The sequence below is a fragment of the Myotis brandtii genome, unplaced genomic scaffold (genome assembly GCF_000412655.1).
Source record: "Myotis brandtii unplaced genomic scaffold, ASM41265v1 scaffold850, whole genome shotgun sequence".
Lineage (NCBI taxonomy): Eukaryota > Metazoa > Chordata > Mammalia > Chiroptera > Vespertilionidae > Myotis > Myotis brandtii.
The window spans coordinates 1912958-1939648 of NW_005371455.1; the positions used below are offsets into that span (position 1 = coordinate 1912958).

The window sequence follows — 26691 nt, forward strand, 5'->3', positions numbered from 1 at the left end:
GGAAAGGGAAAGGGAAAGGGAAAGGGAAAGGGAAAGGGAAAGGGAAAGGGAAAGGAAAGGAAAGAAAAGAAGGAAACAGTCCAATGTTCTCGCCTTAGTGATCTCCCACAAGCACTTTTTTAAACAAAACAACATAGCATTTATAAAGGCCCAAACAGAAGGACTCCAAAACATGAAAGCTGCCACCAGAGCCAGTACATGTTGAGCTACTCTATTGTGCAAATCATCAGATTTACCAGAGGTGGTTATGTTAACGTCAAGGGAATCCCAGACATTCGATCTAGATTCTAGGCAAAGTTGGTTTCAGTTGCTGTTTAAGTGATTTAATTTATATTTGAAGAACTCTGCTTCAGGGAAGGTGTGGCAAAGGAGTGGAAGAGTGACGTTGTTAGTTTTAGGAGTCTTCCTGTCTTCCTTTAGAATCCTTCTTCAGATACTTTCCTGACTTAAAAACAGACTAACAGGCTGAGGTCTCGGTCCTTCCTCCATCTCTTAAGGTTTCTGCAGAAAATCATTCTTAAGAGGCAGCCCTGCTGTGATTAGGTTGAGCAAATGAGAGATGTGAGCCTGAGCCATGGCCCTGTTCAGCTGCTAAACTGACCCAAGTTCATGTGAGATAAACAAACCCTTCTGGTGTAAGCCATTTTCATTTGGGTATTCCCATCCTTTCAGGCAAAGATCTTCACTAATGTGACAAGGAGAACTATTTAAGACACTTCAGCCCTGGTGACCTTGCTTATCCATGATAATGAAAGCATCGCACCAATAAGAACTGGATTTATATGGTGGAAAGGAGCAAATTGCACCGATAAACACTTATAGAGACGACTAAAAGTTAGAAAACAGGAGAGAGAAAATAAAGTTCCTTTGGCAATACAGCTTTACTGGAGAGCCTTCTCAATGCAAATTTCCTAATGTCAGAAATATTATTTTAATTCCCTACACTTCTCTATACCTTAAAAATAAATAAACTACCACAAAAGGCTCCTATTGGTAAGGAAGACATCACTCAATGCAGATTGCAATAGGCATAGCACTTTACTGGAGAGCCTTCTCAATGCAAATTTTCTAATATCAGAAATATTATTTTAATTCCCTACACTTCTCTACACCTAAAAATAAATAAACTATCACAAAAGGCTCCTATTGGTAAGGAAGACATCACTCAAAGGCATATGCTAGAGACTGCCCAGTCACATGTCCCAGATAACACAGGCAGGAAATATATGTCTTTCTTCCAAAGATGAAGTTACCTAGATTTATTCATATTTATTTTTTTTAATATATTTTTATTGACTTCAGAGAGGAAGCGAGAGGGAGAGAGAGATAGAAACATCAATGATGAGAGACAATCATTGATCGGCTTGCCTCTTGCATACCACCCTACTGGGAATTGAGCCCACAACCGGGGCATGTACCCTTGACCAGGAATCGAACCTGTGACCTCCTGGTTCCTAGGTCAACGCTCAACCACGAAGCCACACCGGCCGGGCCATCTTTATTTTTAATTCCACAAATCTTTATTTTTTTCTATTGATTATGAGAAGTCTTTTTAAGCAAAATTACTATTTTCTTGCCACTAGAGAACCATTCTTATATACAAAAATACAGAATGTTTACTTATATGGAAAGTTAAATAATGTTGACTATACCATGTTAACAATATATGCAAAAAGAAAAAAAAGAGGAATAGGGTTCCTGAAATGAACATGAATTGAAGAATTTTCAGTTCTCTCTGAAGTCTGACAGCATGACTATATCCTTGGGCAGCTACCGAGAGAACCATTGTAAGAGTAGTTTAACAATATTAAATATATTAGTTGGTTTACAAAAGGACTTACTCATATGATTATAAACTCTATATCCCTGAGAAGTGGCCATTAGCAGGGAAAATACATGCTGAAAGGCAATTAGCATAAGCATTTCTGGTCTTTGATCTCGGTGACATAAGTATATCAGATTATTTACTAAGAATATGTGAACACTTTGTTTCTACTAGTTTATCCAATTCATCATCTTACCTACACAACTATGTTTTATAAAAAAAGCACAAAAAACTTTACCATGAACAAACTCATTGAATTCTAATGTCTCCCCCATAGTCGGTTATGGAACATGTGAATGGGATTAAATAAAACAAGAAGGAAGGCTTGTGCATTGGCAAAGTTGGGGCAGCATTAGTCATCAGGATCTGGGTTGTACTTACGAATTCATCCCTACAGATGAGGGCCTAAAAGATACACCAAGTTATAAAACATGTCTGTGGAGAAGAAATGGGTAGACATTTTTGAAAGAAGAGATACAGATGGCCAACAGGTACATGAAAGGTGCTCAAACATCCCTACTCATCAGGAAAATGCAATCAAACCACAATGAAATAACCACTTCACGCATATTAGGGCTGCTATTATCAAAAAGAGGTAACACATGTTAGCAAGAATATGGAGAAAATGGAACCCTTGTGCACTGTTGGTAAAAATATAAATTGGAAATGGGACATGTTTTGTATCCAATTCATCATCTTACCTACACAACTATGTTTTATAAAAAAAGCACAAAAAACTTTACCATGAACAAACTCATTGAATTCTAATGCCTCCCCCATAGTTGGTTATGGAACATGTGAATGGGATTAAAATAAGAAGGAGGGCTTGTGCATTGGCAAAGTTAGGGCAGCATTAGTCATCAGGATCTGGGTTGTACTTATGAATTCATCCCTACAGATGAGGGCCTAAAAGATACACCAAGTTATGAAACATGTCTGTGGAGAAGAAATTAGTAGGCATTTTTGAAATAAGAGGTACAGATGGCCAACAGGTACATGAAAGGTGCTCAAACATCCCTACTCATCAGGAAAATGCAATCAAACCACAATGAAATAACCACTTCACGCATATTAGGGCTGCTATTATCAAAAAGAGGTAACACATATTGGCAAGAATATGGAGAAAATGGAACCCTTGTGCACTGTTGGTAAAAATATAAATTGGCACAGCCACTATAGGAAACAGTATGGAGGGTCCTCAAAAAATCAAAAATAAAACTACCACATGATCCTGCAATTCTACTTGTGGGCATTTATTCAAATGAATTGAAAACACTAACTAGAAAGAGATATGCATGCCCATTTCATTGCAACATTACGTATTTACAGTAGTCAATACTAAGTGTCCATCAATGGATGAATGTGTTTTGATTTGTGATGCAAAATCAAAAGGATGTTCTTCCAATGTCCCATATCTCTGTCTGTCCCACCATGGAAAATCAGGGCCAGAAATAGAGCAAATGAGCAGAGATCCTGTGCCATGTTAAAGCTTAGTTCAGTCCATCATTAGGTAAGCTTAGCTTCTGTTCCTGGCTTCAATCTGTTGCTTTGCTGCTATACCCACGCTCCTAAAAGATCTTGCATTTGAAACCAGTGTGGCCAGTGGTGCCACACAGCTGCTAAGACCATGTGGCTACAATGGAGAGAACAGGCGAGCACTTGGGGGGAGCATGAATCACCAGTAAGAGAAAGAGAAAGCTCCTAATCTCCTGGCATTTTAACCAGGAACTTTTTCAAAATAACCAATCATCTTCCCAAGTTTCCATAGGCTTGCATTGGGGCCAGTAACCTAGCCAATGATCTTTTTTGAGGTTTACTGATGGACCTCTATGGTCAAGCACCTCCCCTGCACCATTTTGAGTTTATCTCCCTTTGTTCTATCCCTTCCCCCAGTGATCTCCGGGAATGAGGGTGGTTCCCTGGGGAGCAGTGTGACCCTGCAGCTTCCTGGTGAAGCAAACAGGCTTATGCTTCCCAGCTGACCATGCTCAACGATGTCTGACTCCCACTTTGCTTCCTTCCCCATCAATAATTAGCTAACTGTGGTAACAAATGGATAAAGAAGATGTGGTATATATAGACAATAGAATATTATTAAGTCATAATAAATAAAATCTTGCCATTTGTGATAACATGGACGGAAGTTGAAGACATTATGCTAAGTGAAATAAGTCAGACAAAGAAAGACAAATACCAGCCCGGCCAATGTGGCTCAGAGGTTGAGCATCAACCTATGAACCAGAAGGTCATGGTTCCATTTTTGATCAGGTCACATGCCCGGATTGCAGGCTTGATCCCAGTAGGGGCTGTGCAGGAGGCAGCTGATTAATGATTCTCTCTCATCATTGATGTTTTTTATCTCTCTCTCCCTCTCCCTTCCTCTCTGAAATCAGTAAAAATATATATATTTTTAAAAACTGAAAGACAAATACCATATGACTTCACTTAAATGTAGAATCTTAGGGAGGAAATGAAAACAAATAGAGAGAACAGATTAGTGGTTGCCAGAAACAGTGGATGGGAGAGGGGTGAATGGGTGAAGGAGGCCAAAGGAAAAACTTTTAATAATAAAATAAAATAAATAATTTACAGGATGTAATATACAGCGTGGTGACATAGTTAATAATCCTGCATTATATATTTGAAAGTTGCTAAGAGAGTAGATATTAAAAGTTGTCATCACACACACACACAAAATCTGTTTTTATGTGTGGTATTGAGTGTTAACTAGACTTATTGTGATTATCTTTTCACAATATATACAAATATCAAAACATTGTGTTGTACCCCTGAAACTAATACAATGTTATAGGTCAATTACATTTTCAATAAAATATTTATCCTCTAAAAGATGAGGGCCATCAAACCATCAGAGAACACTAAAGAACAGATATAGCTAAAACCCTTTCCTCCTCTAACTCCAAGTCTAGAATAAAAGTCCACCCCTCTCACTTAAGCTCCCACAGCATTTCCTTTCTACTAGTCTTAAAGTACTGATCACTTTATCACCTTCCGTATTTTTTTTAACTTTATCTTTATTGTTGAAAGTATTACAGATATCCCCCCTTTTTTCCCCATTGACTCCCCTTTACCCCACAACCACCACCCCCAGGCCTTCACCACATTATTATCTGTGTCCAATGGCTATACATATGTGCATATAAGTTGCCCTGTTAATCACTCCCCACCCACTTCCTCAGCCCCGCCTTCCCTCTGAGATGTGTCAGTCTGCCCCATGCTTCTATGTCTCTGGATCTATTTTATTCATCAGTTTATTTTGTTCATTATATTCCGTACATGAGTGAGATCATGTGATACTTGTTTTTCTCTGACTAGTTTCTTTTGCTTAGCATAATACTTTCCAGGTCCCTCTATGCTATCTCAAAGGATAAGAGATCCTTCTTTTTTATAACTACATAGTATTCTTTGTGTAAATATACCACAGCTTTTTTATCCACTCATCTACTGATGGGTACCTGGGGAGTTTCCAGATCTTAGCTATTGTAAATTGTGCTGCTATGAACATAGGGGTGCATCTATCCTTTCTGATTGGTGTTTCAGGTTTTTAGGGTATATTCCTAGAAGTGGGATCACTGGGTCAAATGGCAGTTCCATTTTTAATTTTTTAGGGAAACTCCATACTCTTCCATAGTACGGGATCACTGCAAATGGCAGTTCCATTTTTAATTTTTTAGGGAAACTCCATACTCTTCCATAGTGACTGCACCAGTCTGCATTCCCACCAGCAGTGTACCAGGGTTCACTTTTCTCCACATCCTCACCAGCTCTTTCCACTTGTTGATTTGTTGATGACAGCCATTCTGACAGGTTCAGTATTAATGTAAAAAAAAATGTGAGCCGAAACCGGTTTGGCTCAGTGGGTAGAGCGTCGGCCTGCGGACTGAAGGGTCCCGGGTTCGATTCCGGTCAAGGGCATGTACCTGGGTTGCAATAATATCTGAAAATCTATATCTGTAGTTATTAAATATCATCCCTATGTGTGTGGTTAACCATCAGTGAGTTTGAAAATAGCAATGATAATTCATGAAAGCCTCACAAAGTACAGTACCCAGATACTCATAGTAAATGGGTGTCTGAGAGAGTAGTAAAACCACTGATAATGAATAGAATGAAGACAGAAAATAAAAATGAGAATACTAACCAGTCCCAAGTCAAAATCAGTCACTAGTTCTGTCATTAACAAACTTACTATCTACTGATAGCGAGTAGTTTGCAAGAAAAAAAAAAGAGAAACTAAATTTAGCATCCATTCATTATCTATCTATAAAATTGGTCTGCGATGAGCTAAATGAGAAAACATATTACACAATTAAAATTTCAATAATGTTTAGCTGTTTTAAATTTATGACTATTTTATTGAACCACAGTGCCTAACCTTTCTGGGAAACATACTCATATGAAAAATACAGTTTAGAAACCATTTAAAAATGTATAAGCCACCAAAATATTCTGAATTTTTTAATAGGTGAGTGAAAATCATTTTTGTCATGCTGGAATGAGTCAGCTAAAGGGATTTTTTCCTCATCTCTTTATAAAATTCCCGTAGGGAATGAAAACAAGCTTGAAAAGTTTCAGTCAACAGGGTAAATTGGTAGTTCTTGTTAAATAAGCCATTGAAAACTGCAGTTTAGAATAAAATTACCATCTCAGCCATTGCCACAGGGCTCCATAGTACATTTACAATAATAGCTATATTTTGCAATATCATATTCAAGTAATTCATATATCTTTTTCATTTTTAAATTTAACTAACATGCTGTGGGAGATCTTTAAAAAAATCAAAGATTTCCCTTTCATTTTTCTATGCCCAGATAATAATATGACAACAATTATCAATATTCAGGATGATAAAGCACAAAATTACTAATAAAAAAAGATTGACCTGTAGAAATGACATTTTTCTAAGCCCATTAATTTTAAAAAATATACTTGTAAAGGGCAGTACAACCTAATAAATAATTACAATTGAGTTGGTCCAAAAATACTATTTTAGCTCTGCTTAGCTTCAGGTTTTGCCTGAGTGAAGAGGAAGAGAGCGAGAGAGAGTGAGAGAGACAGAGAGACAGAGAGAGAGAGATTCACATTAAGTAAGAAGGGCAGACCTGAGAAAAGAGAACCCAAGGAGAATTCTTGCATGTAAGGACATGGCTCCCTGAAAAGGACTCAGTGACAAGGTGTGGGCTAAAGTTACAAGTGTAAGTGTTGTCAGTATATTGATAATATCTAATGCCAATGGGATGAGTAGAATCAAGCACCTGGGGAGAAAATGCAGAAGAAAGGAAATAGGTGTCTCAAGACTAAGCCTCAAGAAACAGGAACATTTAAAGCCAAGGTAGGGAAACAAGATAAAGACTGAGAAGGCAGGGTCCTGAAGCCAAGATATCCATGTTTCAGAAGGGCTGAGAGTTACCTCCGAATGAAAGAAAAACACCTAGTCAGTTTCTCCATTACTTTTCCTGGCCTTCCTTCCTTCTTAGTCGTGGGAAAACAGAGCATAGCTTTTGTACTCTCAAGCAGGCCTACTGACATGCCCTAATCCGTTATCTCAGATCTCTGACAAGTTTTAATTAGTTTGCTAGTTAAGGGCTCCCTAGTAAATGCAATTCGGTCACCTTCTAGGCATTCTGATGCTTGGTGTAATGGATTTGTTGGTCACCAGCTCAGATAAGGTTTCTGTATTGTCCAAATCAGTTATGAGCAATTTTGTTTGCCAACCTCCCACAATTTCTCCCTTAAAATGTTGGTATTAAAATGCATTAAGATTTTGTTAATTGTCCTATTCCAAGTACATAAAAATCATTATTCTTCTTGGCATTACATTAATATTTAAATTTAGTTTTAACTTCCCTTTTTCCTATTTAAAGTAGTTGATAAGAATTCACTGAGACAGAAAGTGCAAGAGGAAAAATACTTTTAAGGCTCGAGTTTATTGCCAAACCGAATAAAAGAAGAGTTATTGCTAAATTTGGGTATTCCCATGCACTTAGCCATCCAATAGGAAAAAATGGATTTTTATTTTAACTTACTCATTTGAATGTTAAAGAATGTTTAGGTTATGATTGCATGTCAGTTGACATGTTTAGGTTATGTTTGCATGTCAGTTGGTTTGGGCAAGAGGGAAGTGATGCAAACAAGTAAAGGCACAAAATGCTGACTCTACGAATACTTTGTTCACCTCTGCTTGCTCCTGTTCCTCTGTTTTATTGTTGGGAGTGCTCTCCTTCCCACACCTTCAGTTTATGCCTTTACCCTCTTACATTTCTCTCTGCACATTTTCTGTGGTTGATGTACCAGCCAACTGACCATTTCAGTATTTTCAGCCCATGTTTTCCCAAGGAGCTCAGACCTACTACTCAGTCTGATTCATGTTGGGCCTTTCATTGTGTGATCTAAGTCTCTCTTTTTTTCATCTGTAAAATGGAGAAAAGAATTCTGACTTTGCCAGGTTGATGTAAATTCCTGGAAATACCTAGGATGTTATCAGGAACATAGCAACTATTCAAGAAACACCAGGACTTTCCCCCTTTTCTCTTTAGAGGTTCTAAATTCTCTGTGGTCAGTTCCCTACTACTGGGGAAGAGCACCAGCTGAAACCAGAGCAGAAGGACAAGCAAAGACAAGATGCTAATGAAAGAAATTTAGACAATTTAGTTCAGCAGCTTGGACCACTCCTATATGCAAGCCCCAAAGCATTACGTAGGAAAAGGAAACCAGGAATCGCCATAGCCGGTTTGACTCAGTGGATAGAGCATAGGCCTGTGGACTGAAGGGTCCCGGGTTCGATTCTAACCAAGGGCACGTACCTCGGTTGCAGGCTCCATCCCTGGCCCTAAAAGGGGCGTGTGCAGGAGGCAAACAATTGATGTGTCTCTCTCCCCTCGTTTTCCACTAAATGGAATTTGTTTTATTAGTATATCTAAAAAAATCACAGTGTTTAAAATAGAAATTATTGAAAGTAAATATGTTGATGGAAGATAAGTTATTGAGTCTTTGTTAATATAGTTAGCTTGAACTCTAAAACCATATCTCACTACTGAATTTTTGTTGTCCTATGCTAATGAAAAGAGAATACAAGCAGATGCAGCATGTTAACTGTGTGTATATCTATGTTTAACAAAGGTGAACTGATGCCATGGTGCAATCATTAGCTGTAATTTGCGTAGTTGGTCCTGAAGATGGAGAATTGACTCATCACATAGCCCATGGTGGTGAATGCCAAACACCCAGAGCTAGAGCAGTCACCACCACATTAACATATGATGCAAGGATTTAATTTCATCAAAACATTATCCATCAAATTAATGTCAATTTCAATATTTGGGTTTTGTGATATTTTAGTATTTATTTTGTAAACTTCTTTATGAATAAACAGATGTGAATACCTAATTCCACATTTATACTATTTTACATTCACTCTAGGATTTGGAAGGGTTTTGTTTTGTTCTTAATTTTTTGTTTAAAAGGGCTCTATACATTACTCAAGTTTCCAAACATGGCCAATACAGCTGGCCTCTTAACAAAGAGAGTATCACTACCATCTGGTGGTAGACATCAAAATTTTGAACATAATCCCAAAAGAGAAATTAACTTAACTCCAGACTATATACTAGTCAATTAAACTCCTATTTCAGAAGTGGCAAACACAGTTACTGCTGAACAATCTACCATATGACCTCAATTGGAAGAAGTACTTCCAACATAATAGCTACTTCAGTTATATGGATCTACTGTGAAAAAAAAATAGCAATTTAAGAAATGTTTATGTTAGGGGATAAAAACATTTTAAAACAATAAAATACTTTATAATCTTTCAATTAAATATTACTATATGTGATAAAGGTAAATTCCTAAATCAGCTCATTACTTATTCTTAAATCTGTTTTGAATACACATTATTCTTTTCTTTAACAAGGAAAGATTCATAGGTTTTCAATAAAGTTATAGTATTTTAGATAGTTCATTCATCCAAAAAAAACACACCCTGCTATTAAAAACAGATAAACCAAAACATTTTTTCATGCAAGAAAAATATTATCCAAAAATTAAAATGGGACTTGGTATAAAATAATTAAATAATAAAAGTAAGAAAAATACTTAGAAATGGGTTAACCATGCTATACATAAAACGGTCAAAAAAATAAACAAACTTAATGAAGTTCATATCATTTGCTTTTAGCATATACTTTATTTGTCATACAATTTTAATCCTTTGATAAAGATGCATCAACAACTTATTGTATGTAACATTGTAGTATTACCATGGACACCATCCAAATGTGTACTAATCTTTGAAACTCATGAATTAAGCAAGAATTAAGGTAGTTCTCAATAGTGATATTATCTGGACAGATGAATAAAAGATACAATGAGACTTATTTTATAATTTAAGTTCTTTGGCAAATTCATAGATAAAATAATCCATTTTGTAAATTGTGTAAGAGAGTGTATGGTATAGGATAATAAGGCATATACTACTTTAATTCTCACAGATTACTTCATTTCTGAGTATCCATTTATTTCTTGAATCATTTTCAGCTATAAATCTCCTGATTTTAAATCTAAATCTCCTGATAGCCTGATTATGAATGTACTAATAGATTTAACTACTGTTGTGAGTCACATACAGATGACTTCTTTCATAAGGAATTACTATCAAAAGGGAAAGAATGTCAAGTTTTTTAAGCATAAAATTAAATTTTTAAATCATACATTTAAGTATATAAAGTTCTAATTATTTAGCTTTTGAGATAATGAGTAACTTTTGACTAAAATTTAAAAAGACCCAATTATAGAAGTTACTAGAGCTTAACTTTATAGGGTCCCCTGGATATTACTCAAAATAATATTGGAAAGGATTAAAGAGAGCTCCTTTTCTTAGGAGTTTCCTTCCCCATCAGGCCAATTTAGAACAGTTCATTAAGCGTTAATGGTATTTTTTTTATCAGATGCTCATTATTATTTCTTAAGTTGTAGATTCATGAAGTTCATATCATTTGCTTTTCTGTAAGGAAATAAGGAAGAAAATTTCAGCAAATTCTGTCCTATTATGATTATCTAAGCTTCATTAGCTTCCTAAAATGGTTAAAGTTGAATTCCCAATACTTTCAGAGGTTTCTACTTTAGTTATCTTTGAGTAAATATAAAATGCAAGTCATATTTTTTCTAAGTATGCATTAACTTTTTATTATAAAAAATATCCAATGAATTTCTGTTATACATGGCACCTATTTTCTAATAACTGAAAAGTGATTACTATCAAGTGGTAAAGAACATTGCATTAAGAGTAAATCTGTATTACTATAAGGATAGTAATAGTGATTCCCTAATCACTTTAATGCACTGTCTCATATTATACCTTCAATAATCTCTTAAGGAACAGATTATTATTATCTATAATTTCTATTTAAGGGGAGATTAAGTAATCTATTCAAAGTATCAGCATGAGTACTGTACTCACAATTAAGCCTCTTTGATTCCAAAGCCTAAGCATTCATAATCTCTACTTCAGTGAAAATAATTACAAAATTGCACATTTAAACAACTCCAAAGTTAATGTGCATTTCATATATGAAAAATAATTGGCCTTTTAAGTTTTTTTTTCAATTATAAAATAATATAATTGATCCTTGAACAACATGGGTCTTAGAAATTTCACTCTCTCCCCCTACAATCAAAAATCTGTGTATAACTTTTTACTTCCCCCAAAATTAAACTGTCCCACTGTATCTGCAGGGGATTGGTTCCAGGACTTCTGAGATACCCAAATCTGGGTATGCTCAAGTCTCCAATATAAAATGGCATAGATCAATGTATACAGCTGACTCTATATATCCATAATCCCCCACTGCAGATGGAAATGAGTATAGCTTTTTATTGAAAAAAAAATCCACATATAGGTGGAGAGTTGCAATTCAAACCTGTGTTGTTCAAGTGCCAGCTGTATTTTCCTGTTTTGATTTTTAGCTGATTTAAATAAATGAAAACTATTTGTATATTTATCTAATATCTAGCCACTTAACCCCATAATCATATTAATTTTAAAGATATACAATCATATTATAAAAAAAAGGTTTTTATCTGTCCTAGTTTCAGCTTTACATGGTACATTCCTTTATTTTAAAAGGATGGTCCTATTTCTATTTCGAGTTTTTATTACAAACTAGAGGCTCAGTGCATGAAAGGGTCCCTAGCAGCTGCTGGCTAATGGCTGGGTACTCTATCCCTTCCCCTGGCCACCTGCCACCACTGTCACCGCTGCTGGCCAGGGCCTCCCTCCCTTCCTCTGGCCATCTGCCACCACGACCAGCCATGGCCTCCCTCCATTCCCCCGGCCAACCCTGCCACCTGGTCGAACTCCCAGACAAACTCCCAGTCAAGGGGACAATTTGCATACTATGCTTTTATTATATAACAGCAACATTCTCTCCTATGTAATAAAAGCCTACTAGGTTGTCGGGTCATCCGTTCAACAAATAAAAGCGTAATATGCTAATGATATGCTAAGGCTGCTCAACCACTCACTATGAGGTGCACTGACCACCAGGGGACAGACAGTTGACCAGTCACTATGACGTGCACTGACCACCAGGGGCAGATGCTCTGAACAGTAGGTTAGCTTGCTGCTGGGGTCCAGCCTATCGGGACTAAACAAGACATGCCAGACATGCCCTGGAGCCCTCCTGCAGTCCCTCCCCAGCTGGCCAACCTCCGGCCCCAATATTGCACCAGTAGGGTCCCTCAGCCTGGCCTGCACCCTCTTGCAATCTGGGACCCCTTGGGGAATGTCAGAGTGCTGGTTTCGGCCCGATCCCACAGGCCAGGCCAAGGGACCCCACTGGTGCACGAATTCATGCACCGGGCCTCTAGTTAATAGTATCATCTGTTGAGCGACTTAAGTAATTTTATTTTATTTCCCAATAATAGGCTATTATTATATTCCTTTAAAGAACTGCTATTTTTGTCATATATACTAGTATGCTGATCTCTTGATATATTGCTGGATGTTATTTACTCTATTTTATGTAATTTCTTTTTTTCATTGAAACTCAAATATGAGATAAAACCATTATTATCCTTTAAAAAAGTTATTTTAAAATATGTTGAATTAGTAACATTAAAGTTATGATTCTTAAAATGATTAAGGAGTTATCTATCTTTTTCTATGATTGAAACAGTAGTTTAAATACACTGTGATTATGAGTTCTTTAAATGTCTGATAATTCAGCTATGCATCCATCTGTTCTGACGCTTTTTGATAACAGATCTTTAAAAAGCTTTCTAATACTTACTGGGTTATTTCAGTTTTGCACTCCCTCTTAAATAAATTTTGTTAATTTAAATTTTTATAGGAAATTATTCCCTTCCTCTGGGTTTTCATATTTCATTGGTGAAGAGTTCCATGTAATATTCTACTATGTTTCTTTTCATTTCTCTTGTTCCCAGAGTTATTTCTGCTTTGTCATTTATAATCTTACTAGAGGCCCGGTGCACGAAATTCATGCACTGGGGATGGGTGGGGGGTCCCTTAGCCCAGCATGTGCCCTCTTGCAGTCCGGGACCCCTCCCTTGTTACTGCCCACCTACTTGCTGCTTCCTACCGCTTGGCTTACTGCTCCTTAGTGCTGCCACGAAGGCCTTGGGTCTGCTGGGTGCCGGGCCTGCGGGTTTGTGTCTCTGATACCCCCAGCAGCCCCAGCATCAAGGTGGCGGGCCTTGGGGCTGCTGGGTACAGGCCCCCTGTTGTGTGTTTGTGTCTTTTCTCAGGCCCCCAGCAGCCCCAGCAGCCCCAGCACCACCTAAATAACTTAAGGGAAACTTTATTTAGTCTTCTTTTAAAAGCAATCTAGTTTAAAAATGAGTTGCAGTTAAGACAGAACAAAGAACATGGTACCTAAGAGTGAGATAGACTGACAGAGGAGAGGCTGGGCACTGGTCAGGGGCTTACATGCCAACTGTTCTACACCTGGGAAATGATGTAAAATCGGTTTCTTTAGTTTTCTGCTTAATGGTCTTCTCCAGCACTGAGGTCAGAGGAGCAGCCTTCCAGCACATAGGCTGCTTCTCAGAGTAGAAAATTTCGCCATAGGCCTCTGCCTAGGACAGGACCTCTGAACCCCCAGGGTGCATAAACACACAGGGCTTCCATCAGGCTCCGCTGATCCCAGGCCAGGAGGCCTCTCGGCTCCGCTGATCACGGGGCCGGGAGGCCTCTCGGCTCCACTGATCCAGGCGACTGGGAGGCCTCTCGGCTCTGCTGATCCCGGGCAGTGAGGCCTCTCTGCTCTGCGGCTTCAGGGCTGTTTGGCTTCACTCTACCGCTTGGAGCCTGAGTATGCAGATTAACCACCATCTTTTAGCTTCTATAATTGAAACATTGTATCTTTTGGAGCTGTTGCTTCAGGAGCTCAGAGCCCTGCAGCTGCAGGCAGGAACCTTGGTTTCCTCTATCGCTGGGGCAACCAAGCATCCTGTTCTCAGCTGCCTGGCTGCCGGCAGCCATCTTGGCTGACAGTTAATTTGCATATACTCACTGATTAGCCAATGAAAAGGGTAGCGGTCGTATGCTAATTACCATGTTTCTCTTTTATTAGTGTAGATATATTTTTACTCCATATATTTCCCACAATGTGTGCCTTGAGGAATGTTTATTGGCCATTTCAAAGAAAATCGAATATTGATTTTATTTAACCCTTTTAATGTTTGTATTCTAGTGATTCCAGTTTTCATTGTTATTAAATTCTTTCAATGTTTTTTCTAATTTATTAAGATAAGTATTTAGTTTATTTTTATCATTTTTCTTAAATAACAAAGGCATTTAAGACTAAAAGTCTGTACTGAGCACAACTCTTACTGGGTGTGTATATTTTGCTAGGAATAAATCACCTTTTTCATTAACATATATAGTTTATAATTTCCCTTTAAGTAGCTCAGTTGGTAAGAGCATCGTTCCCATACACTAAGAATCAACCAATGAATGCATGAATGGTTGGAGCAACGAATCAATGTTTTTCTCTCTCCCTAAAATAATTTTTAAAAGAGTCTTTCTTAATTTCCTAATTTTTTTAAAACATATTTTTATTTTATTGATTTCAGAAAGGAAGGGAGAGGGAGATGGAAACATCAATGATAAGAGAGAATAATTAATAGGCTGCCTCTTGCCCCCTCCTGGGGATTGAGCCTGCAACCCGACCATGTGTCTTTATCGGGAATGGAACTGTGACCTCCTGATTCATGGGTCAACATTCAACCAATGAATCATACCAACCAGGCTTAATTTCCTATTTTTTTAAATAAAGTTGCCTAGTAAAGTGTTTTAGTTTCCTAATAATTACTATCACGGAATGTGGCCTATTACAAAGCTTAATTTTTTGAATTTAAAAAAAAATTCAGGCATCTTTTCCAAAGACTTACACTTCTTAGATAAGTCTCTCCTCATTTGAAATTTTGTGATTTCTATCTATATATATAAATGCCTAAGCAACCATCCGAACATTCGACCGGTAGCTATGATGCGCACTGACCACCAAGGGCAGACGCTCAATGCACAGGCATGGAAACATGGAACAAACTGATGAATCTCAGAGAGAAGAGGGGAGGAGGTTAGCGGGGAAGAGATTAACCAAAGATCTTATATGCATACTAGAGGCCTGCATACAACATCATAAGATAAATATGCAATCTCATATACATGATGATCATAATAATAAAAATTGTTAATTTTTTGAATACTTAACAATCAATTCCTGATGTCATTTTCTTATAACAGTGAAGAAATTTTACTAAGAACCCCTTAACTACTGATGTTTATTACCTCCCTTATCCATCTTTATCAGACACTGCAGGATAGCTAGCTACAAGGCACACTGTGTCACAGAATATTGATATAAACTTTATTCAATTCATAAAGTTGTATGAATGTAAGTGTGTGTGTGTTTGATACAAATAGAGACTTGGTTTTAATTTTTTTTCTGCCCACATTTGGCTTTAAATGTTGACCCTGTAGTTTATCTATAATAATAAAAGCGTAATATGCTAATTAGATTGGACATCCTTCCAGACGACCTTCTGGAGGAAGCCAGGGCTGCGAGGGAAGCTTGGGTCCTGGGTGCCTGCTGGCGGCCAGAGGGAAGACCGGGTCCAAGGTACCAGAGGGAAGCCGGTGCCAGCAGCTGGGGGAAGGAAGGCCTATGCTTGTACAAATATTGTGCATTGGGCCTCTGGTATCTAATATTTTGTGATCATATATCCTCCAGGGATCATCATGTAAGGTTACATTTCAGGGAAGGAAATGTGTAGTATTGATAGCACAGCCATTATATTATGGGTAAATAATATAGAAAGAAGCCATTTTAAAAATTATATTTTTGAAAGAAAGAGGTTGTTTTAATCAGGGTAGGAACACTAAGAAGAAACAGAAACCATTTAGATATCAGGAAATATTGGAGGAATGTTAAGACCAGTTATAGTGCTAAGTCACTGTGCAAAATGTAGTAAGCATTTTAAGCATTCTATTACATTAAGTGAACAAATATAAATTAGCTTACTGTCCTTACTATTAATAAATATTTAATGCATTGTCAGCATCTGACAGAAGACTTGTAAATAATTGGACTGAAAAATACATGGAAAAGACAACAATTTTTAATTTTTAATCTTAGATTTGCTATTCTTTACATAAGCCAAGAACAAAACCAAAATAAAAATAAATATAAAAATGTTAAGAAATAAAATTAAGTTTAAATTGTAATAAAACATACATGTCCTGAAACATTTTACAAGGCTTATAATAAATGTGTATTTAAGAAGACACTTAAAAAGTTCTAGTAGCCCTAACTGGTTTGGCTCAGTGGATAGAGTGTCGGCCTGCGGACTGAAGGGTCCCAGGTTCGATTCCAGTCAAGGGCATGTACCTTGGTTGCAGGCACATCCCCAGTAGGGAGTGTGCAGGAGGCAGCTGGTTGATGTTTCTCTCTCATCGATGTTTCTAGCTCTCTATCCCTCTCCCCTCCTCTCTGTAAAAAAATCAATAAAATATATATTTTTTAAAAAGTTCTAGTATTCTCTCAGTGAATGGGAGGCATATAGGTTCTTAGTAAAGTCTTTCTACAAGGCCTCTGGAAAAATAATGTTTCTGACAAGATAACTAAACGCAGTTTGAGCAGTGTCCGTTTAAAGAATAAATGTAATAATCTTGAAAAAAATTGGGATATACATACAATGGAATATTATGCAGCTTTTAAAAAGACAAATCCTGCCATTTATGCCAAAATAAATTGACCCGAAGGGCATTATGGACCCGAAAGACAAATACCATGTGATAACACATTTCATATATGAGGAATCTAAAATAGTCAAACTTATTGAAGCAAAGAATAAAATGGTGGTTTCAAGGGGCTGGAGAGAGAGGGAAAGGGGTAGGGCCTGGTTACAGGCTACAAAGTTTCAGTGATACCAAGGAAATATTTTCTGAATATACTATACAGAATAGTGCCTATAGCTAATAATACCATATACTTAAAATTTGCTAAGAGAGTAGATCATATATTTTGCTCTTACCACCAAACAGCAACAACAACAAAGAAGAAACAAAGAAGTGGTGTATATGTTTATGGCCTTGATGGTGGTACTGGTTCCACAGGTGTACATTTAACTCATCAAATTGCACAGATAAAATATGTACAGCTTTTTATGTCAATCATAACTCAATAAATTGTTTTATTGAAAAAAATTAAGTTTATGTATAATAAATACTCTGCTTACCCACTCTATATTCACTCATATTCTTTTCACTAATTTATGCAATATTGGTTTATGGCTAGTATGAGTCTAACTGTATAACCATAAAAAAATAAAAATGGAAAATATATTTACTCAACATTTACTTTATACCAGGCATTATGTTTTAACTATTGCAGAAAGGATGTGAATTTGGGGGGTGGGAGTGCCAGAGGGCAGACTACAATAAACTGAATAGTTACCCACAAAGATGTCCATGTTACTCTGGGGTATCTGAGTGAGTCCAATGCAAGCATGCCAGTCCTTATAAGAGGAAGGGAGGAGGAAATATGAGGACAGAATCATAGGTCACAGTCAGAGGCAGATTTAAAGATGCTACATTGCTGGCTTAAAATATGGAGAAAACAGCCAAAGAAGCCATGTGACCTCTAGAAACTAGGAAAGAGAAGAAAACGGATTTTCTGCTGGAGCCTCCAGAAGAAATGCAGCCCTAAACCTTGGTTTATGGACTTCTGGCCTCCAGAACCATAAAAAAATAAACTTGTAAAGCTTTAAACCACTACGTTTATGGTACTTCACTATAGCAGCTATGGAAAACCAATATGAAAGGCCTCTACTTAATTTAGGATATTTCTCAAAAATATACCATAAAAATCTTGAATTTTTACATTCATACATTACTGAGTTAATATAGCAAAGAATGCGCTTCACAAGACACAAAAGTCAACTTTTAAAAATTAACAATCCTGAGAATGTGTCTTCCGTTGACAGTCATCAGCAATGTGACAACACAAAAATGGAACATGTCATCATTCCAGCATGATGCATCCTCCCTCGTAAACTAAAGCAAAAGCAATTCAGTAAGTAATCTTTACTCTGCAACAGTCGATACAGTTCTTCCAAACTGTGCACCAGCATCCACAAGTATGCTAAGAATGGTTTATTTAGGCTGTGAACACATTACTTCCAATGAGAGTCCCCTTCACCAAGTCCCCCTCTTTAATTATCTCATCAACTTAATTTAAAAAATCATGTGAAGGGTTTTTTTAAAGGCACTTGAAATCTCGTTGAGCGCTAAAATTGTCCACAGTTCAGGCAGTAATACACATTAAGTAACCAGCATTACAGCATGATTTATTCCCTCCTAAGGGTTTCTAAGGTCTGTGTAGAGTCATGATAGACATGTGCACCTGTCACAATGGGAACATACACACATGTCTTTTGCACATCCCTTACCTGTGTGACAAGCGGCTCCAGTAGCCTCTCCACTGTGAGCGTCCGGATTTCCAAACTCTTGGGGTCCCATTTTAAAATGATAGGTGAAGTGGCCGAAGTCATCTCCCTGTGGAAACGCAACTTGTCAGTTCGATATAATGATTACGGAAAGAATCTGTTACCATGGGGATTCAAAAGGAATAATTCACCAAAACTCTGAACATACTTGCAGATTATCTATCTGGTCCAGACATGTCAAGGTAGAGGTGGGGAACTCAGAACCAGAACTGTGTGAGGTGGTGATGCTAGAGTCCGATTAGAAACTGAAGGCTCCTGGAGGCATCTGTATATACTAGTGGCCTGGTGCACAAAATTCATGCACATTAAAAGGGAGTTAACTAGAGGAAATGGTTTAATACTGTTATTTGCCCTTTCTTTACAATAGAAGTATCAGAGATGAAAGAAAATTAGTAAAATGTATATGAAAATCTTCCTTCTGTCAGAGTCTGGGGCATGCTGCGGGACCCAAAGTCAAGTCCTCGCCCACTCGCGTGCACCTCGAAATCGAGTGAGACCAGCCCCAGCCAGCCCCACGCCCATTGGACAAGATCCATACCCGGCCAGCTCCACCCCCATCAAGCCCCGCCGGGCGGGGGGCACAGCCTCAGGTCCCCTGGAACACCCTCAGGTCCCTTGGCCCAGCGCCAGGACGGGGGGCATGGCCTGAGGTCCCCCGTCAAGCCCCACCAGGTGTGGGGTGCAGCCTATGGTCTCCCCGCCCCAACCCAGCACCACGCAGCCTCAGGTCCCTGCTGATCGCTCATTAAGGCTCATTATGGGAACCCTGCTTCCAATGTGGGTGCAGCCATCTTGTGATGGTGTGACAGAGTGAGGGTCAATTTGCATATTACCTCTTTATTATATAGGATTAGACACACTGACACTGACATAATTTACTCATCAATACTTAGTACACATATCCATGCATGCTGGAAAAGAATTGGACCTTGTCTGGGAGTAGCTTATGATCTCAAGGTAGAGAGATAACCAATGTGGGCAACAACTATGACTCAGTGTGACTCACATTGTAATCAGGGAATACAGAAAGGGCTATGGGAGAACTGAGAAAAGGATACTAAAGTCACTCTGAGGAGACCAAGGCTTTCAGGAAGCACTGTAAATGCATCATGGTCACCAGATGAGGGACCCCATGTCATAACAAAAGGCTGCTTTGTTTTCTTCACATCATAACTGACCACTGGGAGGATTATATTCCCTGTGACAGCTGAGTTTCATTCCCTTCATGGGAAAGATATCTTGCAAACGAGTGGCAATGGCTCTGAAATAGGTTCACGCTATTTAACTGCTCTCTGATTACCCACTGCATTTACATTCTTGTCTCATAAAATTAGTGTCCAATCAGGTTATTTCATTTCATTCTAAAGCACTCTTCTCCTAAGTACCACTGATACGCAGATAGCAGCCTTGCACATATCAAGCACAAAATATGGTCCTGGCCCCAACAGAATCAATTATGCATTCTATCAGGTGTGCCTCTCATCAAGAAATTGACAGCTCTATGCTAAATATATTTCAGCAGCTAACCACTGGACATGCAACTTTAAACTGAACAAACTGAAACTGAAGCATTTGCTTTAATACCACCATAAATCAAACTGTTCACAGCTGTTCTCTTCTTTGGAATCAATGTCTCCACTCAATTCCATCCTTATAAATCAATACGGATGATTATTTCTATTCAAATTAACACTACAAAGAAGGCCTATCACCACAGGCACATGCCTCTTTCCGCCCTGCTACAGAAAATCCTTTTGCAAACAGACCCAACAAATTGCTTCAGGGGGAAAAAGAAAAGGCAAAAACACAGTGTGCTGGTATTTTACTTCTCTCCAAATGCCATGTTTTAAATAAACGGAGGGTAGCGATCCAACCTATAGACCGATTTAGATGTGGGTTCCTTCACAACTACAATAGTTGGCACTGCTATGCTGCCTGTCCTCCAAAAACCTGAAATATTTTACATATTTCCCATTCACACTACCAACTGCTATCTAGCAGCTCTGATAGGCACGTCATTCTGCTGCCGGCCAGCACACCTCCCTGTGCCGTGGCAGCATGAAGGTGCCAGAGGCTTTCTGCAGACAAAGACTATGTCATCTTGGACGAAGCCAGATGTAAGTGGTCTTGGTCCCATTATTTAGGACACAGTTACTGCCAAGTTTCTGGAGAGGGTCCCTGAAAACTTTTTTCAATCTCTGCTAGAATAATGCATGGCATAATAATGATGCTCAAGAAAGTCACTAGTCATGAAAATATTTGAACATGATAGGAAAGACTGTAGAGAAGTGCAATTATAACATGGGTATGCGTATGTGTATAATCTGGTAGACCAGGGAAGACACGCAAAATCTTTTATGGATGCTCCAAGGCATAACTCTGAATCAATGACACACAAGAAAATGCAGAGGAGAGTAACAAAAAAGCTGCGGCAACCACATCAGACACTAATCTAGCATATATCAAGGAGAAATGGGAGACATTGCAGAAAAACCATCAGCCAACTGTAAACCAAGAAGCAGAGTTAGACAGAGCCTTGAGTTCTGAAGGTCACAGAGGTCTTATAAACCTAAAAAATGAAAGGACAACGCTTACCAGGCAAATCACTTGACTTAATTTATTCCTTTGGGGATCAATCTTTTCAGTCCCTTCTTGTGACATAGATAAACTTCAATAGCAAACGGCAAGGAAAAGTTATATGGTATCCACTTGTTGAAGGAGAAAACCTAGTCATAGAAACTTTTTAAATGCCTTTTTCTAGTCATGCAGTTTTGATATGGTTTGGACTAAAACTAAAATTCTTTCTCTACCCCATTTATTTTTAAATGGGGTATTGGTTTAATACTCAAATTAGCAAACATAAAAAGTACAGGGTGGAGGGGGGACTGCACAATCTCTACCTCTAAACCCAAAAGGTTGATATCTAAGATCCCCACTGATTGCCTCTCAGGAGCATCTTAGCCTCCTGTCAGCTACTGAGCATGAGGTGGAGGAAGGTAGGAAGCTCCTTAGGCTGCAACATTTGAGTTGGTATAATCCTTGCAATCTGCTCTTTCTAGAAGAAGTACTTGTGCCCTGCTACTTTGGGCACACGATTTCTACTGCACGTGTTAGACCTTGTATTAGAAATATTTCTCCATCAAAGCCTTCAGCCAATTAAAATTGTATAAAAGCAGAATAAAATTGATTCCATTCCCAGTTAGGGATCATAAACATAGTCTGCCAGATTAACCCAATGATGATCTTTGCTTCTAGAGCAAGAACAAGGACAAAGGACAGCAGAGAAGAGAAAAAAAAAATCAAATATCCTCTAGAGCAGTGGTTCTCAACCTTCCTAATGCCGCGACCCTTTAATACAGTCCCTCATGTTGTGGTGACCCCCATCCATAAAATTATTTTCGTTGCTACTTCATAACTGTAATTTTGCTACTGTTATGAATCGTAATGTAAATATCTGATATGCAGGATGTATTTTCATTGTTACAAATTGAACATAATTAAAGCATAGTGATTAATCACAAAAACAATATGTAATTATATATGTGTTTTCCGATGGTCTTAGGCGACCCCTGTGAAAGGGTCATTCGACCCCCAAAGGGGTCGCGACCCACAGGTTGAGAACCGCTGCTCTAGAGCAAAGAAATGGGGCAATTGCAGTCAGTAAGCAGAAATGACAGGTTGGTATATGGCCCCCATGACAAGCATACACAAGATCACTGACTCCCAGCCAGGAATGTCATCCCACTTATGCTTTCAGTACTTATAAATTATGAAGGGCAAGGAAAACACATCAGCTTTTAAAGTGCATCCGATGGTTCTTCAGTAAACAGTCACTCCCTCCCCTATCTCTCATCTCCAAAAGAAGAGAATCCTTCCTCATTCCATTATATTGAGCTTTGGCCAATGGAATTTTAGGAAATATGATGTAAGCGGGTGTCTAAACAGGCTTTCTTGGTTAGAGGTGCCCTCTTCTACCATGACAGTCACAGATAGCTCCCTGGTCCAAAAAGGAAGAAAGACATGGAAAGCTACTCCTATCCAATCTGAAGCTGGAGCCAAGCCCCGCTGAGCTAAGACTGGTCAGCCAGCTCCCAATCAAACCACAGACGTGGGATCAAGAAATAAATGTTTATTATTGTATGGCACTGGGATTTTTGTCATTACCTATTATTCAGCAACAGATACACAATGATGTCAGCTAGACTTTTGTTTGAACTGAAGCCCTACAATTTATCACCTCTGTGATGTTGCCCAAATTACCTACCTTTTCTGAGCCTCAGTTTTCTCAAATGGAAAATTATGGGAAGTACTAGAGGCCCGATGCATGAAATTCATGCAAAAGTAGGCCTTCTTTCCCCTGGCTGCCGGCACTGGCTTCTCACTGGCACCAGGGACCCAGGCTTCCCTCGCAGCCCTGGCTTCGTCCGGAACAACTTCCAGTCTAATTAGCATATTATGCTTTTATTATTATAGATTCTAAGTCTAAATAACTTCATGGCAAGAAAACATTTCTGGAAATATTAGGTATTATAATTATTATTATTTTCCATAACTTAAGTGTCTTTTTGCAATGCTTTATCTCTAGGAGTAATAAGGAAACATCCATTAAAAATAGATGTCCATAGTTTATACTCCTCTATGTGAAACAACCAGATTGACTCCCATGAGAAAGTGAGAGAACAAATCATTTCATTTTTCTACGGAGGGAATGACACTGAAAGGGACCAAAGTTTTGCCTTGCCAAAATGTGCCTTTTGGGTTATTGATTTTATTATTTTTAAAATATGTTTTTATTGATTTCAGAGAGGAAGGGAGAGGGAGAGAGAGATAGAAACACCAGCGATGAGAGAAAATCATTGATGGGCTGCCTCCTGCATGCCCCACACTGGAAATCGAAGCTGCAACCTGGGCATGTGCCCTGACAAAGAATTGAACCTTGACCTCCTGGTTCATAGGTCAACACTCAAACACTGAGCCACGTTGGCCAGGCAGGAAATTGATTTTAAGTTGGTTATTATGAAACAAAAGACTCCCAAAGACCCTCTGACTCTCCCCCTTTCTGCCTAAGAGATTAATTTAAGATTAAACAGCCTGCTCCATGAAGGGACTCAGCATATTCACCTTAGCATTAGACAGAAAGGCTCCCAATGGCCAGGCAGGAAATTGATTTTAAGCTGGTTATTATGAAACAAAAGACTCCCAAAGAACCTTTGACCCTCCCCCTTTCTGTCTAAGAGATTAAGATTGAACAGCCTGCTCCATGAAGGGACTCAGCATATTCACCTTAGCATTAGACAGAAAGGCTCCCAAAAGAAACCTGCCAACTACATCCCCCATGTCCCATGGTTTCTGGGTTGCCTCGCAGGAATTTGCCTGCAAGTATGTTGCTCTTTTTACCTATCTGTAATTTGCCTACTATTCCCCATCACCGCCCTCATTCTCCTTTGTTAAAAATGGCCTATAAACTTCAACTGCCTAATGCTTCATGGAGTCTCATTATGGATGGCACCCCCGACTGTGATTCACATAGTAAACTTCGGACATTTCTCCTGTTAATCTGTCTCTGTTAATTTGATTATTAGCCCAGAACTTATTATTAGAAGAACTTAGAAAGTGGGAGGAAAATTTATATTTTTGCCCCCACAATGAGCCTCAAATTGACACTACACATCTGTACAAGTAATGGAGTCATTTTTTCTCAATGATGTGATTTTTTTTAAAGTACATATTTTATTTGCTTTATGTAGGGAGACTTAGAATACTGACTGGACACAGTGAGAGTGAAAAACAGAGGTTGGAAGAAAACAAACCCGTACATCAATTTTACAAGCCCAAGAACAAGCTCGCAGCTATTTCATCTCTGAGGTTTTCTTCTTGAAAAATATCAAATTGCATATCCATGAAAGGGGGTAATACAGCCTACATGGTAATACCTTAGATAATTTCAGACTCCGTGAGGGTAAGGAAGAGGCGTGGCTTACAATGCTAGAAGCCAGTTGCCATTAACAACAGAAACAACAACAAAAAAGCAAAACCTGACAAAAAGAGTAAAGCAAGTTCCCTTACAAGCAGCAAAGGGTCAAGTGCCTTGTTCCCTTGGACAGTGTCCTGAACAGAAAACCTCTCGAGGTTGGCCATGCCAAGGAATGCCTTCATATGACAAGTACGCTGATGTAGTCCATAACTCACTGCAGAAATTCCCCTGTCCAGATATTCCTGGAACAGGTCTTTTGAACCACCTGCCTCACCCTTCTGAGTTCTCACCATCTCTTCCACAATGGTCCTTTGGCCAAGCAATGGTCCAGGATGCTCTCAAGTTGCCAGGGACCATCTCAACCTGCTTACCTCAAGAGCTTTAGCTTCAGATTCTTTCCCTTCACCAACACTGAGCACTATTACCAACAAACTCTGTGAGGCTCTATCAGATGACAGGCTAGCTTCTGTTGACAGGCAAATTCAGAAGTTAATGACTACTAGTGTGTCCATTCACCTATCTCCACATTTAATATGTTGAGCCAGTTACTTAAACTAAGCCTCAATTTCACCCTTTCTAAAACAAGGATGATAATAACCTTTTATAATTCATGAATTTGTTCTGAGAATCAATGAAATAATTACACATAAAAAATGTGATTATTTTTTTCTTTGCAATGATGACTGACTTATAAAGACTTAGCCAGTTCGAGGACTCATTGGGGTGGGGTCCAATGGAGATCCCAAAAGACAAGATGTTTGAAAAAAGAGCTTTGATGAGAAAATAAGAGACATGAGAAAGAGAATTTTCTAAAATTCTTCAGCATTTGTCCTAACTGGCTTGGCTCAGTGGACAGAGTGACGGCCTGCGGACTGAAGGGTCCCAGGTTCAATTTCAGTCAAGGGCATGTACCTTGGTTTCAGGCACATCCTCAGTAGGGAGTGTGCAGGAGGCAGCTGATCGATGTTTCTCTCTCATCGATGTTCCTAACTGTCTATCCCTCTCCCTCCTTTCTGTAAAAAATCAATAAAATATATATTTTTTAAATAAAATAAATTTAAAAATAAAATTCTTCAGCATTTAATAAAATATTTTTTTAAATAAAATAAATTTAAAAATAAAATTCTTCAGCATTTCAAGAATGAGGCCTGGAAACACTGAATCATACTGCTTCTTCCATGAGTAATAATAATACTGGCTAATGACCTGGCATTATTGTGATTCCCACTTACAGATAGAGAAATTGAGGCATAAAATAATTAAGAAAGTTACCCAAGATCACAAAATTTGAAAATAAACTGCCTGGCTATGGAGAATGATATAACCACTAGGCTTTATGTTTCTAAAGAATAATCCCTGGGCTTAAGTCCATGCCAGCATTGCCATGGGGCTCTGGACCATGGCAGGAAGATAGAGATAGGGACAGGAGTAAAAAGAGTAGCCAGCCCCTCTGGAGAATGAGAGCGAGAGGGAAAGAGGAGCGACACAAAGGAATGTTAGATACAATTAGAGAGACACAGATGGCAGGTGCCCTGATACACATGCAGACCTCGTGGGAAATGGGGCTTCACTTCCTGGTGATACAGGGAGGTCTTGAGTTCAGATTCCTCCAGCCACCTTTGGTGCCATGTGGTGAGAATGGGAAGCTGGCAGTGATGCTGGACCATCAAGTAAGCAACATAGCACCCTGGCAAAGCCACCAGAAATACTCTATGGTGAACTATGCCAAGAAAGCAGAATTTTGGCCCCTTTGTGTTACACTTGTGAATATGTTTCAGTACATGGTAAAGAGGACTTTGCAGATATAATTTAGGTTCCTAACCACTGGATCTTAAAATAGGGA

At 38.5% G+C, this 26691-nt stretch overlaps 1 protein-coding gene across 2 annotated transcripts in view; it reads right to left on the reverse strand.

Moving 5' to 3' along the window:
- Positions 1 to 26691, reverse strand: part of CTNNA2 (catenin (cadherin-associated protein), alpha 2) — a 1155525-nt gene that overhangs the window by 971573 nt on the left and 157261 nt on the right. For both annotated transcript variants that reach the window (XM_005884743.2, XM_005884742.2), the window contains exon 2: positions 18818 to 18923. In XM_005884743.2, the coding sequence (XP_005884805.1) occupies positions 18818 to 18919 (102 nt within the window). In that variant the 5' untranslated portion in view covers positions 18920 to 18923. The remainder of the gene's footprint in view (positions 1 to 18817; positions 18924 to 26691) is intronic.